Source organism: Kryptolebias marmoratus, linkage group LG2, assembly GCF_001649575.2.
Source record: "Kryptolebias marmoratus isolate JLee-2015 linkage group LG2, ASM164957v2, whole genome shotgun sequence".
Classification (NCBI taxonomy): Eukaryota; Metazoa; Chordata; class Actinopteri; order Cyprinodontiformes; family Rivulidae; genus Kryptolebias; species Kryptolebias marmoratus.
The window spans coordinates 36,572,088-36,596,899 of record NC_051431.1 but is presented as its reverse complement, the minus strand read 5'-3'; the positions used below and the strand labels follow the sequence as shown (position 1 = coordinate 36,596,899).

Below are 24,812 nucleotides of genomic sequence, written 5' to 3'. Positions count from 1 at the left end.
AAGACTAAACACAAAACCCTATTCAGCAGATTCTAACCTGCAGTGAGTAAAATATGCCCCCCAAAACGGTAATGGAGTACCAGAAAGAAAGTTTGCAGTGAGGAAGAGGAGCCGTAGCTTCTTCATCATCATACGGAGCGGACGGAGTTTGTTCAGATTTCACAACGCGCTGCGGGTGACGTCACCGTTTCCGCGACAACGTTAGTGACGCATAAATTGCACGACACATATGGATAATGAATTTTGTTGCCAACGCTTTTAATCATCGAATTTTATCGATTCGTTGTTGCAGCCCTAATCCAAACCTTTGTTTGTGATTGTGTCTGTTTAATATATAAAAAGCAGCTGATTGAACTGGTTCTGTGGCTGCTAAACAAGCTCAAATAATCAACCCTCCACTGCTGTGCTTGTCAGTTGGTGTTTTCCACCCAATATGGTGCTCTGCATTATGGGTACACATCTCTACTTGATTGGTTTCATTTGTTCCAGAAGTCTTGTGCTTTAAGTCCTGCTGCCTTGTTCTTTTTAAAGAGAAAAAGCTTTCTCCTGCAACATTTCTAAACAAGCCCAACTTGTTCAGACATTCTCTAATTGTTCTGTCATGAACTTTAACTTTTAACCTTTGACCTACTAACTGAAGCCTGCAGAGTCTGAGATTAGCTCTTTGTGTTTTTTAGTCATTTCTCTGAGTAGGGGTGGGTGATATTGCCAAAAAATAATATCACAATATATTTTTATTAATACCTTGATAACAATATCAAAGACAATATTTCACATTTTCTGCTTTTTATTTTTTATTTTTTTTATTGGATTTGCCCAAATAAATATGTAACTTCAACACTTTTTTTTTTACTTTTTATAAACAGATTTGACGTGTCTCCACCCTTACCTGACACAACATGACTTGCAAAATCTGGTGGTCTGATCCACATCTTCTATTTTAAAACCAATATAATTCCAAACAACAGAAATGGCTCTTTTTTTGGAATTAAGTCGGGACTCTCAGGAGGTATTTTCGTGTTGTGCTGTGCCATGTTTGCTAGGTCACGCCTGCAGTGCCTCTTGCTTCTTCTTCTTTGTTTTAATGGCGATTAGCAAACAACTATAGGAAGCATTACCACCACCACCAACTGGTAATCGTGTCAGCTAACAAACCAGCTCTGTGCTCTTGGCTCCCATTTGCCAGATGTGTTTTTTTTTTTTCCCCATAATCAACACGGTGTTTGTCATTGGTCAAAACTGTTTGTGTCTTGCTCCCTGTTAATATTCAGGTTTGATGATGTCCAAGAATGATGTCATTAGGGTATACTATACAGTTTTGACCAGTGTTAAGCACTGTATTGGTTAGAGAGGGAAACAAAATGAAAGAAAAATCATTCTCACATGGGTCTCATCGTTCACTCCTATATGCCAGAAAGAAAAGGTTTGTTTGTGGAACAACACATCACTAGTAATAAATGAGGAGCTGGAGAGAGACGGCTTTTTTAGGTGAGCTGGAAATAGCTGAAATTCTCAATCAATACTTCTCAGACTGATGGGTAGCAATGGCTGCTTCTCTAAGGCCATTGCTGAAGTCTTACTTCCTTGGTACCAAGTCTCAATTTGGCTGAGTGTCTTTTAAATATGCTGCCTTAAATGATTTGAGTCTGTTCCAGAAAACAATGGGACTCGCTGCGTTTGTTTCTGTCTTTGCCTTTAAAAGTTGTTCGAAAACCTTCCTTAAAGACACTTGTCTGGGGGTGGGGTTGGGGGGTTGGGTGGAGGGTCTGATTTAAGCCACCTAACAGTGATGCATTTAGCCGCTGCAGTCAATAAAATGCGCCAGAGATATTTTTTGCTGTTTCCTACAAAGATCCCTGGGAAGACTTTGGTGGAATATTGTGTTTAGGGCAGCAAACACTACATCCCAGAAGGGGCCAATAATTGGGCAGGTCCAAAATATGTGAGTTTGGTTCCCAACATGTGCACCAGAATTCATATTATTGTTTGTTTTTAATGCTTCTTTCACTTGCTTGTTGTTGTTTATGTTTATGTTTTTGTTTTGTTTTGCTCCCCCTTTTCCTTTCACCTTTCAAGTACCTTCTGGCACTTGCCAGGCTGATACTGTAAATAAGAAACTGTTCTTAATGTCTTGCCTGGTAAAATAAAGGTTAAAATAAAGAAATAAATAATTAAATAAATAAATGACATGTCTGTATGCTGCAGAACAGCAAACTGACAAAGCTCCTGTTTTTATAGAGGTGATCAGTTAATGAATGTTTGATCAGAAACACCTGGCTGATACTTCCTTAAATCCTGTGGAAGCAGTAAGAGTTTTCCATTTTGGCTTTGTTTTTTGTATAATAAATGATGACATGACTGAATCTGTTGTGTGTTTTTGTAACATTTAGAACTTGGGTAAAGACCAAATCATTTTTACCAGTTGTGGTTAAAATAAAACAAAAACCACAAGTTTTATTATCAAAGGTGTGATGTGTCAGAACATGATAAATATTTGGTTTGAATCTGGTCAGAAAATGAAGTCGGATTTAAATGTTGTGTCTTTGCAGAGCACATATGATCGGTGTCCTTTTGAACTGGTGCGCTGCATTAAACACATCCTGCAGTCAGAGCAGAGGTTGGTTCAAGAAGCTACAAATGTAAGTTTTGAAGACATTAATTTGTTGCTAAACTCCATATAGTGTCACAAATGAAGAAATCAATCAACAACGAATGACATAATTTACTAATATGTCTTAAAATTGTTCAAAGCACACTGGATTGAAGACTAAAGCAACATTTTCTGTGATGCCGTGTGTGTAGACGAGCTGCGGGAGTGAGGGCCAGGCCATGGACACCTTGTCCCATCGCCACCAGCAGATCAACCAAGCCTTTGAGGAGCTCCGCCTGGCGACGCAGGAAACTGAGAACGAACTGAGGAAGTTACAGCACAGTCAAGAATATTTCATCATCCAGTACCAGGAAAGCCTGCGCATCCAGGGTGAGAGCGATAGACAGATGTGTCTGCACAAACATTTACAGCTATCAAAAACAAACACTCACCACAACAAACCTGTAATTGTGAGCAATATTGAGGTTAAGGGCTCATGTCAAACAATTTCTCATTACAAGATCAGAAGGGGGTTAGGGGGATGAAAGTTTATATCAAGTTGTGTTTTCCTGCTGTAAAATATAGTCATTTTGTTTTTTGGCTTTTATTAATTTTGAACCAGTTACATGATCGTTTTAAAAACATGAAGGTGACTTTTAACATGACTTTTTTTTTTTTAAGTGCTAATTAGTGTTTCATAGTAACTGTTAATTTATTGGCTTATATCACGTGACCATCAGGGTGTTTCAGTTAGATTGCACAAGACAAGATACTCATTTAGTGTAGTATTTTTATTAATAATGTCTGTATGTGAGTGTTGTTCTGGATCTGACATAAAATAACTGAAGAACTCTGTCATCTACTGATGTATAAGTGTACCTGCAGTATACCTAAAATCTAAAGAGCGAGAGGCAGGGTACGTCCTGGTCAGGGTGTTAGTCCATCACAGGACCAACAGAGACAACCATCCACGCTCACCCTCTCACCTACAGACTTTAGAATCACCTGTTCATATATCAGGCGTGTTTTTGTACTGACGAGGAAAACGAGAGTATCAGAGAAAGTTTTAAAGGTTTTTTTTCTGTTCTGTTGACTTAAGCCCAATCACACTACTCTAGATAGTTTTGTCTGCTTAAAAAAACCTTTTGCCCAGATGAGAAGCAGGAATTTCAACCAAAATGCTGAAACACCATTGCCCTGTGGCGAGAACATTGATAACATACCAAAATACAGAGAATTAACATTCTGATCCCCAAAACAATTGTAGATTTTTTGTTCTGTCGATGTTTGCAAATGATCTTTCGGTTATTAACTATTTCAGCACATGATTAAAGTTTAATGGTGACAGGATCAGGTAAAAAATAAAACAAATGTAGAAAGTACCTAAGTAAGGTAAAAATGGCTCCACTGTTGTTTTTTTCCTAGGACACAAAGTGCTAATGGGCATGTGTGAAATAGTCTGATGTCACTGTTTCCAAAAAAGTCCAAATATCAAGTTTACATGGAGACATCAGAAACCTTTCTCACTTCAAACTCAGTTTATATGTGGATGAGAAACGCAAACACGGCAGAAAATGTCCATTTTTGAAAATATCAGGGCTTGTGTGAACAGGGCTTTGTTTGAGATGAGTCCAACTACAAAACACTACAAAATTAACATTCGTGTCCCCTTCTTTGCTTCACAGAGGTGAGCAGTGTATTTAATATAGTTGCTGTTTGTAACATCCCACCTGTTTTCTGCTTCTTGCATTGTTAGCCCAGCTCAGCAGCTTGTCTTCGCTGCCTGCAGCTGAGCGCACTCAGCGTGAGACCACCCTGCAGAGCAAACGAGCCACGGTGGAGGCCTGGCTCGCCAGAGAGGCCAGCACACTACAGAAATTCAGGCTCGTAAGTAGGCAGAGAGCTAATCATTATTTTCATTACTTCCCAAATGCTCATCATTATTGTGGGTATATGGAAATAGTTGTTCAGACGTGGCATTTACATGCGGTCACAAGTAGACAGCTTTAAGTATGAGTGTTCAGACCTGGTATTTAAATGCATCTGGAGCTATTTAATCTGTTACCTGCAAATAAATATGTAGCACATCACATAGTGAGCAACAAATGTTGATTTTTGTCACCTGAACTGTTTTATTTTATATTAACATAATTTACAGTCATTCAAATCACATTTTTGTAGAATTATTTATTCTACACAATTCTTAACAAACTTAATTAGAAGTAAAGGAGCTGAAATTCTTTGTGACTCTGAAGATTTTGATGCATAAGCCTCCAATACTGTTAGAGCCCTACACTGAAGCCGTCAGCAGTTTCCAACACACCTTCACTGTAAACGTGACATTAACGCTGTGTTTAATTAGGGGAACATGATGCTACATATTGCTGCTTAGGTTGTTGCCCTTTGATTGAAGCAGCACATAGCATACAGTGACCACAGCGGGTCCAATTACCTGTAAAAACAATCAGAACAAACTTTAAACTAATGACATTGTCTTGGTATTCCACTCTGACTGACAAAATCCCAACAAAACGGACATTTTTATTGAGAAGGGTTCAGATGAACAGCTCATTATAACTTTAAGCTGAAAAATCTTGTATCTTTAATGGAATGGTGTTTAATCATTAAATGCAACTGAAGCAGTTTTTTTTTTTTAAACTTGAGACATCCGGGTAATAACTCTGCAGCTAGGGGTCATGTTAGTTGTGTAGGAAGTGCTACAGCTTAGCTCAGCACGGATTGAGTTCTGACTACCAAACGTATGCAGACTACCTCTGTAGGTAGATGTTGCTACCCCCTCTGAAAATGGTCTCAGTTAAGATGTTTTCAATATGCATCGAGGCTGTTAGCACCTCTTTTTAGTGCTATTCAAATGCAATCTAATTGCTAGGAGGGAATGTTAGTGCTGTCTGAACTTGGCCAAAAAGTATCGACCAATCTGATTGATAATTTGTGAATAAAACACTGATTTTTTTTTTATAACAGACTGATGTATGAATCAAGGTTTCCCTCAGAAAAGAGGCTAAGCCTGGTGGTAGGTGGCGCTGGCCAACCACCGGCCCGCTCGCAAACATATGACCCTTGCGCTGGCCATTCGGTGTGTGTGTGTTGTGTTTGTGGGTGTATATATACACATACATACATACAGTCCGAATGACCCGTGCGCGGGTCATACGTTCTCGCGGGAGTGATTCGCTATCGCATGCCAGTCATTGGGTGTCGCGTGCAGCTCATTCGATCTCGCACGGGTTTGTACATAGAGCTTTTGTCCACTTTGGCACTTCATACTCTCCTCTGACTTCGAAAACAAAAGGAGTCCAACATCATTTGACCCTTTCTCCCTGACATGTTGTATGTTGTTGTAGGTGTTACTGTGTTACCGTGTAAAGAGGCAGAGAAAGGTAGCTGTTTTGGGGGTGCGGGTGGAAAAAAACATATATAAAAAATTGCATATTTTACAATAAACAAGCGGAGCTTAGCCTGGCGGCCTGCCAAGCTTATAATACAATGGGGGAAACCCTGGATGAATGCTTTTCAGCACACATTACCACTCTTATCCAGCACAGGATCTAACATTGTGAACATTGGCGTTGTGCATTACTGGTCTGTGGCCAATATGACTCGTATCTGCCACCAGTACAATACACTAAAGATACATGACCGGTAAACAACAGGCACTTTCACAAAACATTTCTGTAAAACGGACGTAAAGACCAGTCCACCTTTATGCTGCCTCTGACCGTTCGTAAATAACTGACAGAGCCAGCCACATCCTGCATAGGTGTGAGCTTTCAGAAATGAAGCAAGCATTGCAAAACCAGAAGAGCTTTTGTTCCCCATTCCCCAACACTACTTACCTGTTCCTACAAGTATGTGGTACTGGGGGGATAACTTGACTGATATATTCTAGTTTAAGTCTGAAGGAATTGTTTTCCCCAGCTGCATATAGCAACATGTCTGCACATGTTGGTAAATTTTCAACTTAATGGGTAGGATGTGCCCTAACACAGTGTCTCATTTCTCTCTAAACTGTCTCATCTTGAGTCGTAGTTTTATTGCTGTTTGTTTATGAAGTGAGTTTTCCACACACAGATGTTCGTCTTATTGTGGCTGTTTGCAGGACCTGTCAGAACAGCACCAAAAGACTCTAGGCCTGCTGAGGGAACAGCAGACTCTCATACTGGATGAGGAGCTCATCCAGTGGAAGAGGAGACAGCAGCTGGCTGGCATTGGGGGTCCACACGAGGGGGGACTGGATGTCCTCCAGTCCTGGTATATTCTGGATGTGTTCTTTCACCGGTTAAATTGTCATTATTGTCTTTGACTGGCAGAGTTAAGTTAGCATGCTCCTTTTACCTTTCACTTGTTCAGTTAGGTTATTTTTCCCTCTTTTTGCTCTTCCTGAGGTGTGAGAAGCTGGCTGACCTAATTTGGCAGAACCGGCAGCAAATTCGGCGCTGTGAGCACCTGACCAAGCAGCTTCCTCTGCCAGGCCCGATGGAAGAGCTGCTGAACAAACTCAACGCTGACATTACTGACATCATCTCTGCCCTGGTCACCAGGTGGGGAAAACATTCAACCTTTTTGTGTCTCACGTAATTTCTCTGATCCCTGTTTTCACTTTTTCACTTTATCACTCAGGCATACGAAGCAGGAAATTCCTAAAAGAATGCAATATTGTAGACAACTACCAAAGCAGTCTGTCCTTATTTTTAACAGAACAGTGGTGTTAAACTCATTAGGCCAAAACTAAAACCTGGTTTCCAATAAAAAGCCAAATTCAGTTAATATTTTAAAATAAAAACATATATTTTCATTTTTCAGGTATATGAACTTAACCCAGATATCCCTTCCCTCAGAGACACTCTCCAATTCCTCCTGGGGGATCCCAAGGCATTCTTAGACCAGAAAGGAAACAAAATCCCTCTAATGAGTTCTGGGTCTGCCCCGAGGTCTCTTCTCAGTGGGACATGCCCGAAAAACCTCCAAAGGGAGGCGTCCAGGATGCATCCTAATCAGATGCGTGAACCACCTCAATTGACTCCTTTCGAGGCAAAGGAGCAGCGGCTCTACTCCGAGGTCCCGCCAGATGACGTAGCTCCTTGCCTCATCTCTAAGGCTGACCCCTTAGCGATGAGGGCCACCGCACGAAGTAAGCTCATTTGTATCTGGAATCTCATTCTTTTGGTCATGATCATGACCAGAGGTGAGGGTTGGTACGTAGATGGACCAGTATATCTAGAGTTCTGCCTTTGGACTGAACTCTTTTTTTCACCACAACCAATTGAAGCATTGCCCTTATTACTGAAGACGAGGCCCCGATCTGTTGATCCATCTCCTGCTCCATCCTACCATCAATCGTGAACAAGACTCCCAGATACTTGAATTCTTCCACATGAGGCAGAGACTCATCCACAAAGCTTTCCACCTGTTTCCGGTTGATAACCATGACGTCGGACTTAGAAGAGCTGACTCTCATCCCAACTGTGAACCGTCCCAGTGCACGCTGAAGGTCATGGCCTGAAGACGCCAACAGAACCACATCATCTGCACAAAGCAGAAACAAGACCCTGAAGTTCCCAAACCGGAGACACTCCTCTACAAAACTGCATCTCGAGATCCTGTCTATGGACACCACAAACAGGATCAAAGACAAGGGACAACCTTGGCGGAGTCCAACTCTCTCCGAGAACGAGCTTGACTTTTTGCCAAGAAGGCGGACACATCTCCTGCTTTAGTTATCCAGAGACCAGATAGCCCTCAAAAGCAACCCAGGCACCCCGTACCCCCACAGCATCCCCCAAAGAATGAAGCCCAATAACAGAACAGCGCTTAGGTTCAAACCAGGGAGGCCGTTTCTCCCACATGGGCATTGAAGCCACACAGGAGAACAGAATTCTCAGACAGAAATCCTTCCAGGACATCATACTCCAAGAAGGCCTGTTAATCTGAACTGCTGCTTGGAGCATAAGCACAAACAACAGTCAGAACCTTATCTCCTGCAGCTCAAAACTGCAAAGAGGCGACCCTCTCGGTCACCTGGTAATACTCCAGCATCGAGGTATCCCCACCCCTGCCTTACCCCTCTCCCTGGGGAAACTCCAGAGTAGGAAAGAGTCCAGCCCCTCTCCAGGAGTTAGGTTCCAGAGCCCAAGCTGTGTGCAGAGGTTAGCCCAACTACTACTTCTCTAGTTGGTATCCCTCTATCACGATTCTGTGGAGGAGATCAGAAAAACAGTTGCTAAAAAACTAAAATCAGCAAATTGATAGTTCCGATCCTTTAAAGTGGAGTTTTACTATCACCTTAAGTCTACAGCTGAAAAGAATTGCTGAAACCCTTTTGATCTCCCACCAGCCATCACTGAACTTGGGTCAGCTTCACAATGAAATTACACATTCTTCAAAGGAGTTCGCAGCACTTTAGCAGCTGGCAGAGGAAAAACAGACAGATTTAAAGAAAACTAATAGGATCAGAATTAAAAGGCTTATTTCTAAAGCCATGCTTGTTAGAAAATTTTGATTTTAAAGGTAGATTAAGAAGATTATTTGCTATTTTAGTTAGCACATTTCAACTCATTTTGCCAGAATGGATCACATATGTAAAAGCAGCTTATGCCTGTTTAAAAAAAAAGATAATCTAAGCTAGTTACATCTTTATTCTGTTGCTCTGTAGTCATCATTAATAGTAGCTATAGGTGCCTGATATACTGTGTATATTTTTGTGTGTGTACTAAAAACATCTTGCTATGGGGTTATAATCCTCTTTGCTCATCTAATGATTAACCAAAATGTCCCTGCTGCTTTCTCCTTCTTTTCCAGCACCTTTATCATTGAAAAGCAGCCCCCCCAGGTGTTAAAGACCCAGACCAAGTTTGCAGCCACGGTCCGTCTTCTGGTGGGTGGCAAACTGAATGTCCACATGAACCCACCACAGGTCAAGGCAGTTATTGTCAGCGAGCAGCAGGCCAAAGCCTTGTTAAAGAATGAAAGTACTCACAGGTGAGCACAGCAGAAGCTGATGAAAAGCTTCTATCAGACACTTTTTGTGGACTTAACAGTTATTTTTATGTGAATGCGATTCACGCAGCTATTACTGTTAGCATGTTAGCATGTGGCCTGAAGAAAATGAGAGAGTGAGATGTCACACAAGCAGGTTACAGCAGCCGTTCAGAACTAAAGAGTTTTTAGGACAAACTTGTCTTTACTTCATGCAGAAAACAGGATGTGATGGTTCTCACAGATGTTCAGGCAGGTGTCTGCTGCACTTGACCCCGTGTGTCCTCCTGTCTTTGTGAGGGCCGCTGATAAAATATGTGCCTCTTCACTTCACTCTTAAGTTTGCTGTAAAACCTGAAGGCGCACGCTTCAAGCATCAAGTGTGCACACCTGGTTCTGAACACTACCTGCAGCAGCAGCTACAGCCTCAGGCGGGAAATCGTTGACATTTGGCTTCTTATAACTATTCTTTCTGACTGAATGTCTCCATAAGTAGAGCCGAAAACACCGCATAGACTTTTTTTTTTCTTTTTTTCCTGAGTGTTCACATTATATGTGAGCTCAGAGGTTGGGGGAGAAGAAATCAGATGTAAACAAGCCAGCATGGCAAGAGGTTTATTATATCATAGTTAAACAGGATCTTCAAAATCAGTGTCCATATTCCTAGTTCTTTTTTGTCAGAATGATCATTTTAGTTATCCACGATCAGTATTTCAGATACTTTAAACAGAATTCTTCCTGTTTTTTTCCCTATTTTATGTATACTTGGATTTCAATTCCTGAAGTCAACCCTACTTTCTTTTAGCATTACTAAAAATCTAGAAAGAATTTTTAAAAGAAAGTTATATTTCAGATAGCTACAATCCTGTTACAGTCATAAACTCCATTTTAGATATCCTAATATCCTAACAGTATTCATTATACAACATGTTAAAAAGCTGCTTCAGACAACAGTAGCTTGAATAATAACCAACTACAATGGAATCACAAATATTTACCAAGATTCTGGAGAACTTAATATATATCATTTGAACATAAAACAGATAATTAAATTAAAATATGAGTAATAACAACTATATATCAAAATAAGTGAGAAGCATTTCAGAGATCTAGACCGCATATTTGTATTACAAATGCTTCATTACAATATTTGGATATATCAAATTTGGTTTTTACTAATACAGTTTTTTTAGTTTTGGAGACCTTCAAATTAATTTTTTACTAGCATGAATACTATTAATCTCTCTAGTTTCATTTCTAATTTGTAAGAATGTCATTTTGAAGAAAAGGTGTTGCTGATCTAATAATTTATTCAGATAGGAGTGAGGTTTGATTATGTTACAGCAGCATAGTGAGCAGATTATACTGCGGTCACAGTTATTACTAGTTTTTTAGAAGACTTTATCTTGTGAAAATTTGATAAATAAACTTAAACTAGTTTTTTTCTGGATGAATTTAGTTCAGAAGTCCTAAGTGGAGAACTATGAACCTGAACTAATTCAGATTTAATGTGTGTGAGCCAAACTTTGAACTTGTGTGAACTGTCCCTCATATTTCCCACTAATTTCAGGAGACCATGCTATGTATTTTTATTGAAACATTCCAGGTGTAATTGCTATAGATGATGCCTCAATATGCAGTATTTGATGCTCCCAACCAGTTGATGCAGTTGGCTGCTTTTGCTGGGTCTTGTTCTGCTAGAGGTCATTTCCTGTTAAAAGAGAGACATTTTATTCCCTGTTGTTCACAGACCAGGGTATGGTCAGGACAAGAGACTGAACTGAACTGGAGATTAATGTAATCCATTGATTTCTATACAGTGCCTATAAAAAGTATTCACCCCCTTGATCTTTGATGTTTTATGCTTTTATTGGTGTCATAAATCAGTCATGGTCAATGTAAATTGGCCTTTTTGACAAAAATAAATAAAAATCCTCATCAATGACAAAGTGAAAACAAAGTTTTTACAACGTAATACCAATTACATAACAATAAGTAATGTAAAATAAGTCATTATATAAATTTTCACTCCCTTTGAAGTGACTAATATAACAGAGGTCCAGTCACTTTTAGTCTCACAGTTAGGGAAATGACTCTGTGGTCAAGTGGAAGAAAGTTCTGTGGTCTGATGAGACCAGATTGGAGCTTATTGACCATCAGACAAGATGTTGTGTTCGGTGGAAATCAAACTAAATCCAGTCAATAGAGAATTTGTGGCTTGACTTGAAAATGGCTGTTCATGTCAATCCCTACAAAATCTGGCAGAGCTTGAGCAGTTTTGTAAAGAAGAATAGAGTACATTTCTAGTGTCCAGATGTGCAAGACTGATGGAGACTTATCCATACTGATGTGAAGAGGGTGAATATTTATACATACATACACCTACGTATTCACTTATTGTAAATTGCATAGTTTTGTTTAATTGCTATTATTCTGCAGAAATGTGATTTCACTTTGATATTGAATACGTTTTTTTCTGTTTTATTTCAAAAATGCCAATTTATATTGACCTTGATTAATTTAACAGTAATAAAAACATAAAACATCCAAAGAGTAAAAACAACTTATAAGCACAGTATGTAGGCAACTATACCAAATATATTATATAGATTTATTAAATTCAGTTGAATCAGAGTTTATTAGGTTAACTTTGAATAAGAATTGAATGGAACTTGAACTGCTTGAATTTGACTGATTTTAATTTTATTAAATTGGGCTTAAACTAGACTTTTGCCAAATTAAAGGGTCTTCGGCTGACTTTTTAAAATTAGTGCTGTATAAATATTGAATTGATGCGTGTGTTCTGTTGTTCTTTTGTCTCAACAGTGACAGCAGTGGAGAAATCCTCAACAACAACTGTGTTATGGAGTATCATCAAGCCACTGGCACCCTCAGTGCACATTTTAGAAACATGGTAAACTCATTATATTTTGAAGATTGTAAAAGTTGCACCATGTTGATAGTACCTACAGTTAGGGCCAGAAATATTTGGACAGTAACAAAATTTTCGCGAGTTGGGCTCTGCATGCCACCGCATTGGGTTTGAAATGAAACCTCTACAACAGAATTCAAGTGCAGATTGTAACGTTTAATTTAAAGGGTTGAACAAAAATGTCTGATAGAAAATGTAGGAATTGTACACATTTCTTTACAAACACTCCACATTTTAGGAGCTCTAAAGTAATTGGACAAATAAACATAACCCAAACAAAAAAATTTTTTTTCAATATTTTGTTGCAAATCCTTTGGAGGTAATCACTGCCTTAAGTCTGGAACCCATGGACATCACCAAACGCTGCGTTTCCTCCTTCTTAATGCTTTGCCAGGCCTTTACAGCCGCAGCCTTCAGGTCTTGCTTGTTTGTGGGTCTTTCCGTCTGAAGTCTGGATTTGAGCAAGTGAAATGCATGCTCAATTGGGTTAAGATCTGGTGATTGACTTGGCCATTGCAGAATGTTCCACTTTTTTGCACTCATGAACTCCTGGGTAGCTTTGGCTGTATGCTTGGGGTCATTGTCCATCTGTATTGTGAAGCGCTGTCAACTTTGCAGCATTTGGCTGAATCTGGGCTGAAAGTATATCCCGGTACACTTCAGAATTCATCCGGCTACTCTTGTCTGCTGTTATGTCATCAATAAACACAAGTGACCCAGTGCCATTGAAAGCCATGCGTGCCCATGCCATCACGTTGCCTCCACCATGTTTTACAGAGGATGTGGTGTGCCTTGGATCATGTGCCGTTCCCTTTCTTCTCCAAACTTTTTTCTTCCCATCATTCTGGTACAGGTTGATCTTTGTCTCATCTGTCCATAGAATACTTTTCCAGAACTGGGCTGGCTTCTTGAGGTGTTTTTCGGCAAATTTAACTCTGGCCTGTCTATTTTTGGAATTGATGAATGGTTTGCATCTAGATGTGAACCCTTTGTATTTACTTTCATGGAGTCTTCTCTTTACTGTTGACTTAGAGACAGATACACCTACTTCCCTGAAAGTGTTCTGGACTTCAGTTGATGTTGTGAACGGGTTCTTCTTCACCAAAGAAAGTATGCGGCGATCATCCACCACCGTTGTCTTCTGTGGACGCCCAGGCCTTTTTGAGTTCCCAAGCTCACCAGTGAATTCCTTTTTTCTCAGAATGTACCCGACTGTTGATTTTGCTACTCCAAGCATGTCTGCTATCTCTCTGATGGATTTTTTCTTTTTTTTCAGCCTCAGGATGTTCTGCTTCACCTCAATTGAGAGTTCCTTTGACCGCATGTTGTCTGGTCACAGCAAAAGCTTCCAAATACAAAACCACACACCTGGAATCAACCCCAGACCTTTTAACTACTTAATTGATTACAGGTTAACGAGGGAGACGCCTTCTGAGTTAATTGCAGCCCTTAGAGTCTATTGTCCAATTACTTTTGGTCCCTTGAAAAAGAGGAGGCTATGCATTACAGAGCTATGATTCCTAAACCCTTTCTTTGATTTGGATGTGGAAACTCTCATATTGCAGCTGGGAGTGTGCACTTTCAGCCCATGTTATATATATAATTGTATTTCTGACCATGTTTTTGTAAACAGCTAAAATAACAAAACTTGTGTCACGTCCAAATATTTCTGGCCCTAACTGTACTAACACTGCAGCATTGTTTTACTCCAGTAATGTCTTGGCTGTAATGTTTCTTTTATATTACAATTTAGATTGTAGGCACTCTTAAATTTTTACTAAAAGCTAAATTTATGCCTGCAAGTCTGTGAATGAGCAACATTTTAGCTTTTCTTCTAATAAACTTACTCTAGTGCAGGGGTGAGCAACCCTGGTCCTCGAGGGCCACTATCCTGCATGTTTTACCTGTTTCCCTGCTCCAACACACCTGATTTGAATCAATAGGTGATTAACAGGCTTCTGCAGAACATGAAGAGGTAATTTAACCACTAAATCAGGTGTGTTGGAGCAGGGAAACAGGTAAAACATGCAGGATAGTGGCCCTCGAGGACCAGGGTTGCTCACCCCTGCTCTAGTGGTACACAAGGTGGATTTCTGAGGTTGCATTTTTCATCTTTATTTATGCAAAACGTTTTTTATTGTGATGTAGTTGTAGCTGTCAAATATGTAACCACTGTGTGTTTATCTACAGTCACTGAAGCGAATCAAGCGCTCGGATCGTCGAGGTGCAGAGTCGGTGACAGAGGAAAAGTTTACAATCCTGTTCGAGTCACAGTTCAGTGTTGGTGGAAACGAGCTGGTCTTCCATGTCAAGGTTGTACAGATGGGACGCTTTTTTTTTTAACATTGTTGCATTTAATTGTTATTGATAATTGGATAAATTTGAATAATTTCAGAAGGCTCTTTGTCATTTGTTACTATTCTTGTTTTGCCTGTGACATGCAGACACTATCATTACCTGTAGTTGTGATCGTCCATGGCAGTCAGGACAATAATGCCACAGCAACGGTTTTGTGGGACAATGCCTTTGCTGAGCCGGTAAGATGATTGATTCTTAAAAGTCTGATTTTTACCATATCTTTTTACAACTATTTCACAGCTGAGTCATGGCCATCCATAAAAGGACTTCCAACAAATAGTGGAATACAATCTGAGTGAGGAGGAATGGTCTAATTTGGATGTGATTTGGTCCACACGGACCCAGCATTAATTCAACATGGGGTGTACAGCTGTCACAGTGTCTGATGTTGGAACCAGTGGGTATATGAAGATACCTTCACGTGGTTCACGAGCTTCAGGTTAACCACGCCAAGTGGTGCATAATATGATAATCCTCAAACATTACAGAACCCCTGTTCCTGTCATACAAACACAAGTACTAGACTCTTTACAACACTTCGTGTCATCCAACATCATGGCTTGACGACTGGCGTCAGCTAGACTATGAGCTCACTGTCTCATGTGCAGGTTGCTGTTTACACAAGAGCAGAAACAAATGGGAGGCAGGGACTGATGACAAGACATACAAAAATGTATGATTCAGTGACGAATCTCAGTTCTCCGTGACTGTCGATGACCAATATGTGCGCATACGGTGGCACAGAGAGAAGAGAGGGCCAAGCCTGCCAGTGTTTTGGAGAGAGGCACTGGTGTTCTCCTGGCATGATGGTGTGGGAAACTACAGGTCTGACTTCAGGTCACCTCTGGTAGTGATGCAGGAGACCCTGATGACATCACTGACATCCTGTGTCTGCATGTCATAGCCCTCTTGAGACTGCACCCTGGTACACCACAATGTGACTCCTATTGAAACTTCGTCAAGACCTCAGTATGATGCAGACAGTCCAAAGAGACACTTGTCTGGTGTGGACAAGTCACATGTCTCTATGGACTGTCTGCATCATATTGAGGACTTTCCCCAGTCGTACATATGTGGGCCGCCACCTCCGACTCAGTGCCAATCAGCAAGTTCTCGAGGTCCAGCTCCAACAGCTGTGGGCTGACTTGCTGGAGGAGATGATACAACAGCTGTTTGACTATTCTGCACAAAATCACAGCTTGTATCCTGTAATCCACACCCTGCTGACATGGGACTGACAGTGTGCCTGTACTCCCAACTCTGTTATTCATTTGTTCTGATAATCATTGGAATACAGTCACATGACCTTTCAACACATGCAGTTTTATGTTATATGTACCCCTCTGAGTGCCTAACGATTTTTGTCGGTGAATGTTTGTCAGTTTTTACCTATAGATAACGAATTTATTTGCTATATTTGGGCTCAATGGTAATTCACTTTTTAGGTCTTCCACATACACAGTCAGACTACCCCAAATGCTATAGCACCATGTGTGGACTAACGTGCCAACAGGAAAACTTTTTTATATATATATATATATATATATATTATTCTTTGCTTGCTAAAACCTGCAAATGCAAGCTGCTATAAAAATACAAAAGGCTACCTTGAGCTGGAATCAGCTACCTCATGGTAGTTAAAGTTGGGCTGCAAAAACAAAAATTAAAAAAACCAAGAAGTAATTTAGTATTTTTTTTCTGTTTTACTGTTTAGCAACCAGAAGTAAAATAATATTCTTTCAGTTTTATTGAAGCAGTAGGGCTATGCCTAAAATATTTGTTGTCTCGCTTCGTATGACAAATTAACGTTAAACTTAGTCATTTGAAAAGGTAAAATAATCAAAGCTTTTACAATTAGCTTGTATTAGCCAAACCAACAATACTTGGTTGTCCTTTGATTTAGTCTGTTCTTTTGTCCTCCACCAGGGTAGGGTGCCCTTTGTTGTACCAGACAAGGTGCTGTGGTCTCAGTTATGCGAGGCCCTGGATATGAAATACAAGGCAGAGATGCACAGTGGGCGAGGCCTGACTGACGATAACCTGGTGTTTTTGGCTCAGAAGGCTTTTTCAAGCAGCAGCAACAACGCTGAGGATTACAAAAACATGACCATAACCTGGGCCCAGTTTAATCGGGTAAGGCCAGCTCAATTTCTCCTTTTGAAGGTAAAGTCAAACACATGGAGATTCTTTGACTTTTACAACAAAACTTCAATTATTCTTTCCCTCACTCTCTCCTGCTCCTGTATTAACCCTCATGTGCCAAGAATTTACCCAGAATCCACATGATCATCATTATCATATTTTCACCATCTTAGTACAATACAAACTTTGACAATAAAGCAAATTGCACAGAATTACCAACGGTCTGTATGGAGAAGTATTAAATTGAATTTTTATTATTTTCAGATGAATACAGTAAAAAGGATTTAAAAAATACTTTAAGGAATTTTTTCTGTTTTCTAAATGTAAAAATTAAAGAGCTAATTTATGAAGGATTAAAGGTCTAACATTCCTTGAAGGAATCCAAATTTCCCTCCATCTTTCATGCCAGAGTTTTAGACTAAAACCATCTTTTAGTAAATGCTAGTTCTTGACCCTCAGCTACTATCCCACCAAATATTAGCACAACATTTGTAACATTGACTGAGTTATAATAATTTGTTTTTTAAAGTCAGTTGGCTGTGGCAGCCATTTTAATTAGTTTAACTTCAAACGTTAATCAGTTGAAGATGCACATCCAATTATAATTTCCTGAAAGTTTTATTGAAAATTCATCCAGTGGTTCATGAGATATGCTGCTAACAGATGAAGATGCAGATAAAAGAACTAAAAATGTGAAACTTTAAACCAAAAAGTCCATGGTTGGATAAAGAAAAACAAAGAAATGAATGTGTAAATATACCAAAATAAATGCATAAAAACAGGGAAGAGGTTTCGTGAGGTGTGTGTGTGTGTGTGTGTGTGTCAAACCACCTCATTTTGCAAAATGGTTGGCCAAGAAATCAGCTGGAAAAACCCCAGTCTGCCCTGAGTATCACTGATAGCCCAGTACCTCCTCACCACATTTGAATCTTTCCCTGGCCCACTAGTCAAATGGTTTAGTAATAATAACCTGTCTTGTTCAGAAAGTATTAATATGGGCAGATATTTTAATTGATATTGAAACTAAAAAGAAGTGGATCAGTGCGTCTTTACACCAGATTAAGCAGCATCTGGTGCTTTTCAGTTTTTTAGAGCTTTAATTTGCATAGGGGAAAAACTCAATGTCGGCCATTTTGAATCATTCTCTGACAGGTGCCATTTTTAGAAATCAAGGCAGCCAACTAACAATATCCAACATAAGTTTTTTTTTTTTTCCATCTCATTTTTTTGTTGTTTTATCGCCAGTCACTGAAGTCAATGATTTTGCCATGTCTGTTTGTTCATTTGTCTGTAACATTAGCAAAATATCTCATGAACCAGTGGACAGACTTTAATGAAACTCTCAAAGCATTCATTGGGTGTACATTTAAAACTTGTTAACATTTGAAGTCAGCCAGATTCAAAATGGCTGTCACAGCTAATCGACCTTAGCCAACACCAAAATAGCTTCAAATCAGATATTGTGAAATATTGAGATAAATTTGTTTTGGTAGTAGCTGAGAGATCTCGAAGGATTTCACTATTTCTATATCTATATTTATAGATATAGATATAGATAGATATATACAGGGTTGGACAATGAAACTGAAACACCTGTCATTTTAGTGTGGGAGGTTTCATGGCTAAATTGGACCAGCCTGGTGGCCAATCTTCATAAATTGCACATTGCACCAGTAAGAGCAGAGTGTGAAGGTTCAATTAGCAGGGGAAGAGCACAGTTTTGCTCAAAATATTGCAATGCACACAACATTATGGGTGTCATACCACAGTTCAAAAGAGGACAAATTGTTGGTGCACGTCTTGCTGGCGCATCTGTGACCAAGACAGCAAGTCTTTGTGATGTATCAAGAGCCGCAGTATCCAGGGTAATGTCAGCGTACCACCAAGAAGGACGAACCACATCCAACAGGATTAACTATGGACGCAAGAGGAAGCTGTCTGAAAGGGATGTTCGGGTGCTAACCCGGATTTTATCCAAAAAACATAAAATCATGGCTGCCCAAATCACAGCAGAATTAAATGTGCACCTCAACTCTGCTATTTCCACCAGAACTGTCCATCGGAAGCTCCACAGGGTCAATATACACGACGGGGCTGCTATAGCCAAACCTTTAGTCACTCGTGCCAATGCCAAACGTTGGTTTCAATGGTGCAAGGAGCGCAAACCTTGGGCTGTGGACAATGTGAAACATGTATTGTTCTCTGATGAGTCCACCTTTTCTGTTTTTTTTTCCCACATCCGGGAGAGTTACGGTGTGGAAAAGCCCCAAAGAAGCGTCCCACCCAGACTGTTGCATGCCCAGAGTGAAGCATGGGGGTGGATCAGTGATGGTTTGGGCTGCCATATCATGGCATTCCCTTGGCCCAAGGACTATCGAATCATTCTGGAAGACCATGTGCATCCAATGGTTCAAACATTGTTATCCTGAAGGTGGTGCCATGTATCAGGATGACAATGCACCAATACACACAGCAAGACTGGTGAAAGATTGGTTTGATGAACATGAAAGTGAAGTTGAACATCTCCCATGGCCTGCACAGTCACCAGATCTAAATATTATTGAGCCACTTTGGGGTGTTTTGGAGGATCGAGTCAGGAAACGTTTTCCTCCACCAGCATTACATAGTGACCTGGCCACTATCCTGCAAGAAGAATGGCTTAAAATCCCTCTGACCACTGTGCATGACTTGTATATGTCATTCCCAAGACAAATTGACGCTGTATTGGCCATAAAAGGAGGCCCTACACCATACTAATAAATTATTGTGGTCTAAAACCAGGTGTTTTAGTTTCATTGTCCAACCCCTGTATATAGATGTATATATGTGTGTGAAAGGCAGTGCTTGATAATTCATTCTTTGAAGTTACCGGTAATTTAATTGAACAGTTTGTTTGAATATATAGGAAATAAAGTTAATAAATAGCTTTTTCTTGCTCTGCTTCAAAGTGAGGTTTATTTTTACATCGAGGGCTTTTTATGTGCATCTGTTTGTTTTAAACTGTGTAAATCGAAATAACATTCTGTTCGTGTGACGCTTATAGGAAAACTTACTTGGACGCAGCTTCACTTTTTGGCAGTGGTTTGATGGCGTGGTCGAACTCATGAAGAAACATCTCAAACCTCACTGGAACGATGGGTAATGGGTCATACATTTTAGTTTCCACAACATTTTATGGCGCATTTATTCATTAGTAAGCTGTAAATTAAAATTAGAAACCAGCATGCACCTGTGCTTCCAAAGACTAGGTTAAAAAAGTGCCTTTGTCAGTCTGTTCTGAGCTAATTTAATTTATTTATAGTTTTAAAGTTTCATTTCAACAGAAACAGTTGAGGACGTTTGCTGTGATAATTCTGAATAAAATGTATGTACATATTAAAGTGTGTATGTGTGTTGATAGGGCCATTCTTGGATTTGTAAACAAGCAGCAGGCACAGGACATGCTCCTTTCCAAACCAAATGGCACCTTCCTGCTGCGGTTCAGCGACTCTGAGATCGGAGGCATCACTATTGCATGGGTGGCTGAAAATCCCAACAAGCAAGGTAAAACCAGTTTAGCTGTAACACTCGTATAGCTTTAAGGTTATATGTTTGTTTTTTTGTTTTCATTAGATTGACATACAACAAAACAATTAACATGGGTGTTTATAGGCTCATAGGCTCTGGTGAAAAGGAGCTCTACACTGTGCTTCATTATTGGTGAGCCCTGCACAGAACCCTCAAGCTCCCAGGCCTCTGGTAGAGGACCTGAGCTTCAAGTGAATTGGATCTGCCCATATTTAAAAAAAAAGGGCAACCTCGCTCACTTTTGGCATACAGCTTGATGTCATCTATTTAGAGGAGATGGCTGATGACTGTTCCACTTTGGAACCGGTATCCAAAGCCACTCTTTGTGATGATCTGGCTGAGCAGATTCAGGCCCGTCAGAACAAGAGTGGGGACAAAGCATCACCTTGGTATATGCTGTATTTGATTCTGATTTGTGCAACTGGCTTTGAATTGGCCTCTAGAATCATCTCCCACATTCCCGTTGAGTTCTTGGTGAAGGCTCTTAGTGTCCTGTTGATGTTGTACAGTTTCCAGCACTCCAGGATCTGTGTGTGGGGCATCGAGTCATAGGGTTATAAGTTGGTAAATACTCTATATACTCTGTATTTATGCTTAAAATCAATATCAAATGAGCTACATATTCTGTAAATAATGTGTTGTTTTTTGCCATCCTAGTATAGACTTCTTTAAATCTCTAATTTTACCTCTTAGTTTATTTGTCAGTAGTCATTCTGACTGCATTCTTTGATATATTTCTGTAGGTGAACGACTGGTGTGGAATCTGTTGCCCTACACAACAAAAGACTTCTCTATTCGCTCCCTGGCTGACCGCATCAGTGACCTGAACCATCTACTGTTTCTTTACCCCGACCGGCCCAAAGATGAGGTCTTCGCAAAGTACTACACCCCTCCACATTGTATGTGTCAGAAATGCTTCCCTCTAAACCTCAACACAGAAGTTTTCTAACATCTGCAATAAACCTAAAGCAATGTGACATTCAGGCTCAAAAGCTGTTTATTTCTTTTACAGCAAAACCAGTAGATGGATACGTAAAACCACAGATCAAACAAGTTGTGCCAGAGTAAGTTGTACTTTTTCCTCATTTGACACATCTGAAGCACTAATCCACTGTCAGAGGTACAATAAATAAGTGTTTTCACATCACAGCATGGAGTTATTCTTATTCCTGTCAGTCGATCAGTGGTAACTGATGATGAGGATTTTGGATAAGATAGAAAAACCTGAAGTTTTGCTCCTGCTACGTTTCTCTAGATTCACCACTCCGAATCCTGAACCCTGTGGAGGAGTTTCTGCATTCATGGACCAGGCAGCTTCTTCTTCTGCGAGTCACTCCAACAACTTTGGTGTCTACGCTTCCATGTAAGCACCGCATTTAAAATCTGTCAGAACTTCACGTACAGTGTACAGTTAAAATGTATACACTCTCTACAATATCCCATAAATGTCAAATTAAGGGTGGTAGCTTCCCTGCCGCTCTTGTGTTTTATTTGCATCTTGGATCTGTGAACTATGGGGGAATGTTTCAAAAGAAATCAGAATACAGAACCTCCTGTAACACAATAGTCTGGCTTTAATCAGCTGATGATCTTTTCCTTCCAACATGAAACACATGGAGTGAAACGTACAGCAAACTTATAACGACACATATGTATGCTCTGCTCTTCTGAAGCAGTTATCAGGACAATACCTGATCAGGGATCACTGCCAAGGATCAGCCTGCAGAACTCTGAACTCAGAAATCAACAGGAGGTGGAAAGAGTGCTAAAATAATCGACTCGAGTTAAAGTACTGCTATTATGATGATGTTTTAAATACAAAGTACAGTCTCTGATTGCTCTAGAGCAGTGGTTCTCAAACGTTTCATGTCTCGCCCCCTTTTTTGGAGGAAGAAAAACTGATGTACTTCACTCACTAAGTCATTTTCATTGACTTTGATTCAGCTTCAGACTGCAGGTAAAGTTGTTTAGGTTTCTAAAAGGACAGCTGACAGCGTTCCAGCTGCTTTCTGCACCAGAATAATTCCTTCATTCTGGGTGTCTTCTTAGTCGAATCTCCTCTCTCGGGCCCTGTTCACATTGGTCGTTGAAAAACTGTTTTGAATCCCTTTTGGGTGATTTGACTGCATGTGATCAGCTCTAAAACTTTTGTCCACATTTGGTGGTAAACAGCATATCCCAAAATGTTTTGTAATGACATGTACATCCACGTCACACAGAGGGCTGTCACTGAGTAACAAACAGGATGTTTCTGTAATAATGAGAGTAGTAAAGGAGCAAGCTGATCAAGTGCATCACAAAGCTCAGTGTCAGAGAAAAACTGAGGTTTTTAACTTTAACACAGAGCTCTGAGAGCTGTCAGTGGTTTTACAGCTTCACTGTGAATGGAACATCAGTTCTGTGTTTAATTAGGTGAATATAAAGTAACATAATGCTGCTGTCCTGTGATTTACAGCATGTCATAGCATACAGTGGTCACAGCTGTGGTCCAACAGCTCTAAACAATTAAACCAAACATGCCAGATAAACTCACCCATATCATGTCCTGTAATCCACTTTGATTAATAAAATCCTGACAAAATGAACCTTTTTATTAAGAAAAAAAACGTTCAGCTGGAAAAAGTAAAGAAGCTGCATCTTCATAGTAATCCCAAGGATCACTATTTAATGATCTTTAATCAGCCACCGCTTATTAAACCTATTTTTTTACCCAGAGACATCCGCTCTGCTGCCTGTGAGGTCACCTCAGTTCAGTCAGAGGTTCTACATCGAGGCCACCTTCGAAGGTAGTTTGAGTGAAAACCTTTTCAAAGAATAATCTGAAAATTTACAGCCAATGCGAGCGATTCCTCAGCTTCAGCCCAGCGTGAAAATGGAAGTTCCCAGAAGTTAAACACAGAACTTTCTACTGCTGCCTATTTAAGAACTGTATTAATTTAGACCCATTCTGATGATCAGTGTTTGACAGTAAATTGGTAACCAGTAGACCGATTTTAAAAATCCAAATTGTGTTGGATTTGTCTTTTAAAAGATCTATCTAATGGTATCAAAATATGTTGAGTTTGATGAGGTTATAAAAATCAAGTGGCCTTGCTATTCAGAGAGCTCAGTGGAGGAGTGACGGGAAATCTTAGAGGACCGAGTCAACGATTTAGCTGCTTCATTTTGGATGAGTTGTAAACAATCCAAAGATGTATTTATTTTAACGAAGCCATGTCAAAGGTAAATTACAGTTTTTATTATTTAAAAAAAAAAAAGTGTTTTAAACATAATCACTCTGCCTCAGTTTTGTATCCTTCCACTGTGTCACTCTCCACTGAGGTTAGCCTAATATTGAAGTTACATAATGTTATTACTGTTTATTGTGTGTTTTCGCATCTATTTACCCTCTGTTAACTCTGCGAGTATATTTAAACACTGTATTCGGAAAGTCACCAATTAAGGATAGTTGACTGTAATTTTGTGTAGGCTGAATGTTCTTGATTATGTCCTGTCCCTGCATCGAGTGGCAGCTAAGAATCAGGAAATGTCCACAGACGATTCATTATTCTCCTCACCAATTCCTTCCTTCTCCTTTCTTCCATTAACTTCCTGGCCTGTGCTTCTGCTGTCAGTACTGAAAACATGCTGGATCCAGATGGAGACTTTGACCTGGAGGACACAATGGACGTGGCCCGCCATGTGGAGGAGTTGCTCCGGAGACCAATGGACACCCACACCCAGTGGAATAGTCAGCAGTCCTGAAAAGGAACCATGAACCTGCTGCTAACCTTTAATGTTTTTTAATTATTATTATTATTTTGACTTGTTTAAATCTTGAAGCTCACACAACTGAAACACTTACTGGACAGCAACCGAGGAAGCTCACTTAGTCTCACAGATCCAAAATCCCGTTATCATTTAGTTCTAGTTGTCCATAGGAAGAAATGATGTCTGTTAACAAAAACTGCCTGTTTGGAAAAAGTAAATCTGCCATATTCTGTCACTTAATGTTAGACGACGAGCTGAATATCCTCTCAAGCTCAGTGTTTCTCAGGGCTGCTGTCTGGAGCTCCTCTTGCTCCGATGTATTTTTATATACAGGTGCTGGTCATAAAATTAGAATATCATGAAAAAGTAGATTGATTTCAGTAATTCCATTTAAAAAGTGAAACTTGTATATTATATTCATACATTACATACAAACTCATATATTTCAAATGTTTATTTCGTTTAATTTTGATGATT

The 24,812-nt window shown here is 39.8% G+C and overlaps 1 protein-coding gene across 2 annotated transcripts in view; it reads left to right on the top strand.

Annotated features, from left to right (window-relative positions):
• The window catches only part of LOC108245177 (signal transducer and activator of transcription 5B-like), a 42,748-nt gene extending 18,014 nt beyond the window's left edge, over positions 1–24,734 (top strand). The window contains exons 4-20 of one of the 2 annotated variants that reach the window (XM_017431869.3): positions 2,550–2,639; positions 2,803–2,980; positions 4,347–4,477; positions 6,711–6,862; positions 6,997–7,152; positions 9,410–9,589; positions 12,413–12,500; positions 14,709–14,831; positions 14,963–15,055; positions 16,803–17,009; positions 20,062–20,156; positions 20,419–20,561; positions 21,329–21,484; positions 21,598–21,649; positions 21,841–21,948; positions 23,300–23,371; positions 24,200–24,734. In XM_017431869.3, coding sequence (XP_017287358.1) covers positions 2,550–2,639; positions 2,803–2,980; positions 4,347–4,477; positions 6,711–6,862; positions 6,997–7,152; positions 9,410–9,589; positions 12,413–12,500; positions 14,709–14,831; positions 14,963–15,055; positions 16,803–17,009; positions 20,062–20,156; positions 20,419–20,561; positions 21,329–21,484; positions 21,598–21,649; positions 21,841–21,948; positions 23,300–23,371; positions 24,200–24,329 — 2,154 coding nt within the window. In that variant the 3' untranslated portion in view covers positions 24,330–24,734. The remainder of the gene's footprint in view (positions 1–2,549; positions 2,640–2,802; positions 2,981–4,346; positions 4,478–6,710; positions 6,863–6,996; positions 7,153–9,409; positions 9,590–12,412; positions 12,501–14,708; positions 14,832–14,962; positions 15,056–16,802; positions 17,010–20,061; positions 20,157–20,418; positions 20,562–21,328; positions 21,485–21,597; positions 21,650–21,840; positions 21,949–23,299; positions 23,372–24,199) is intronic. The other variant, XM_017431870.3, reaches the window with a different exon arrangement.
• Positions 24,735–24,812: the final 78 nt, after the last annotated feature.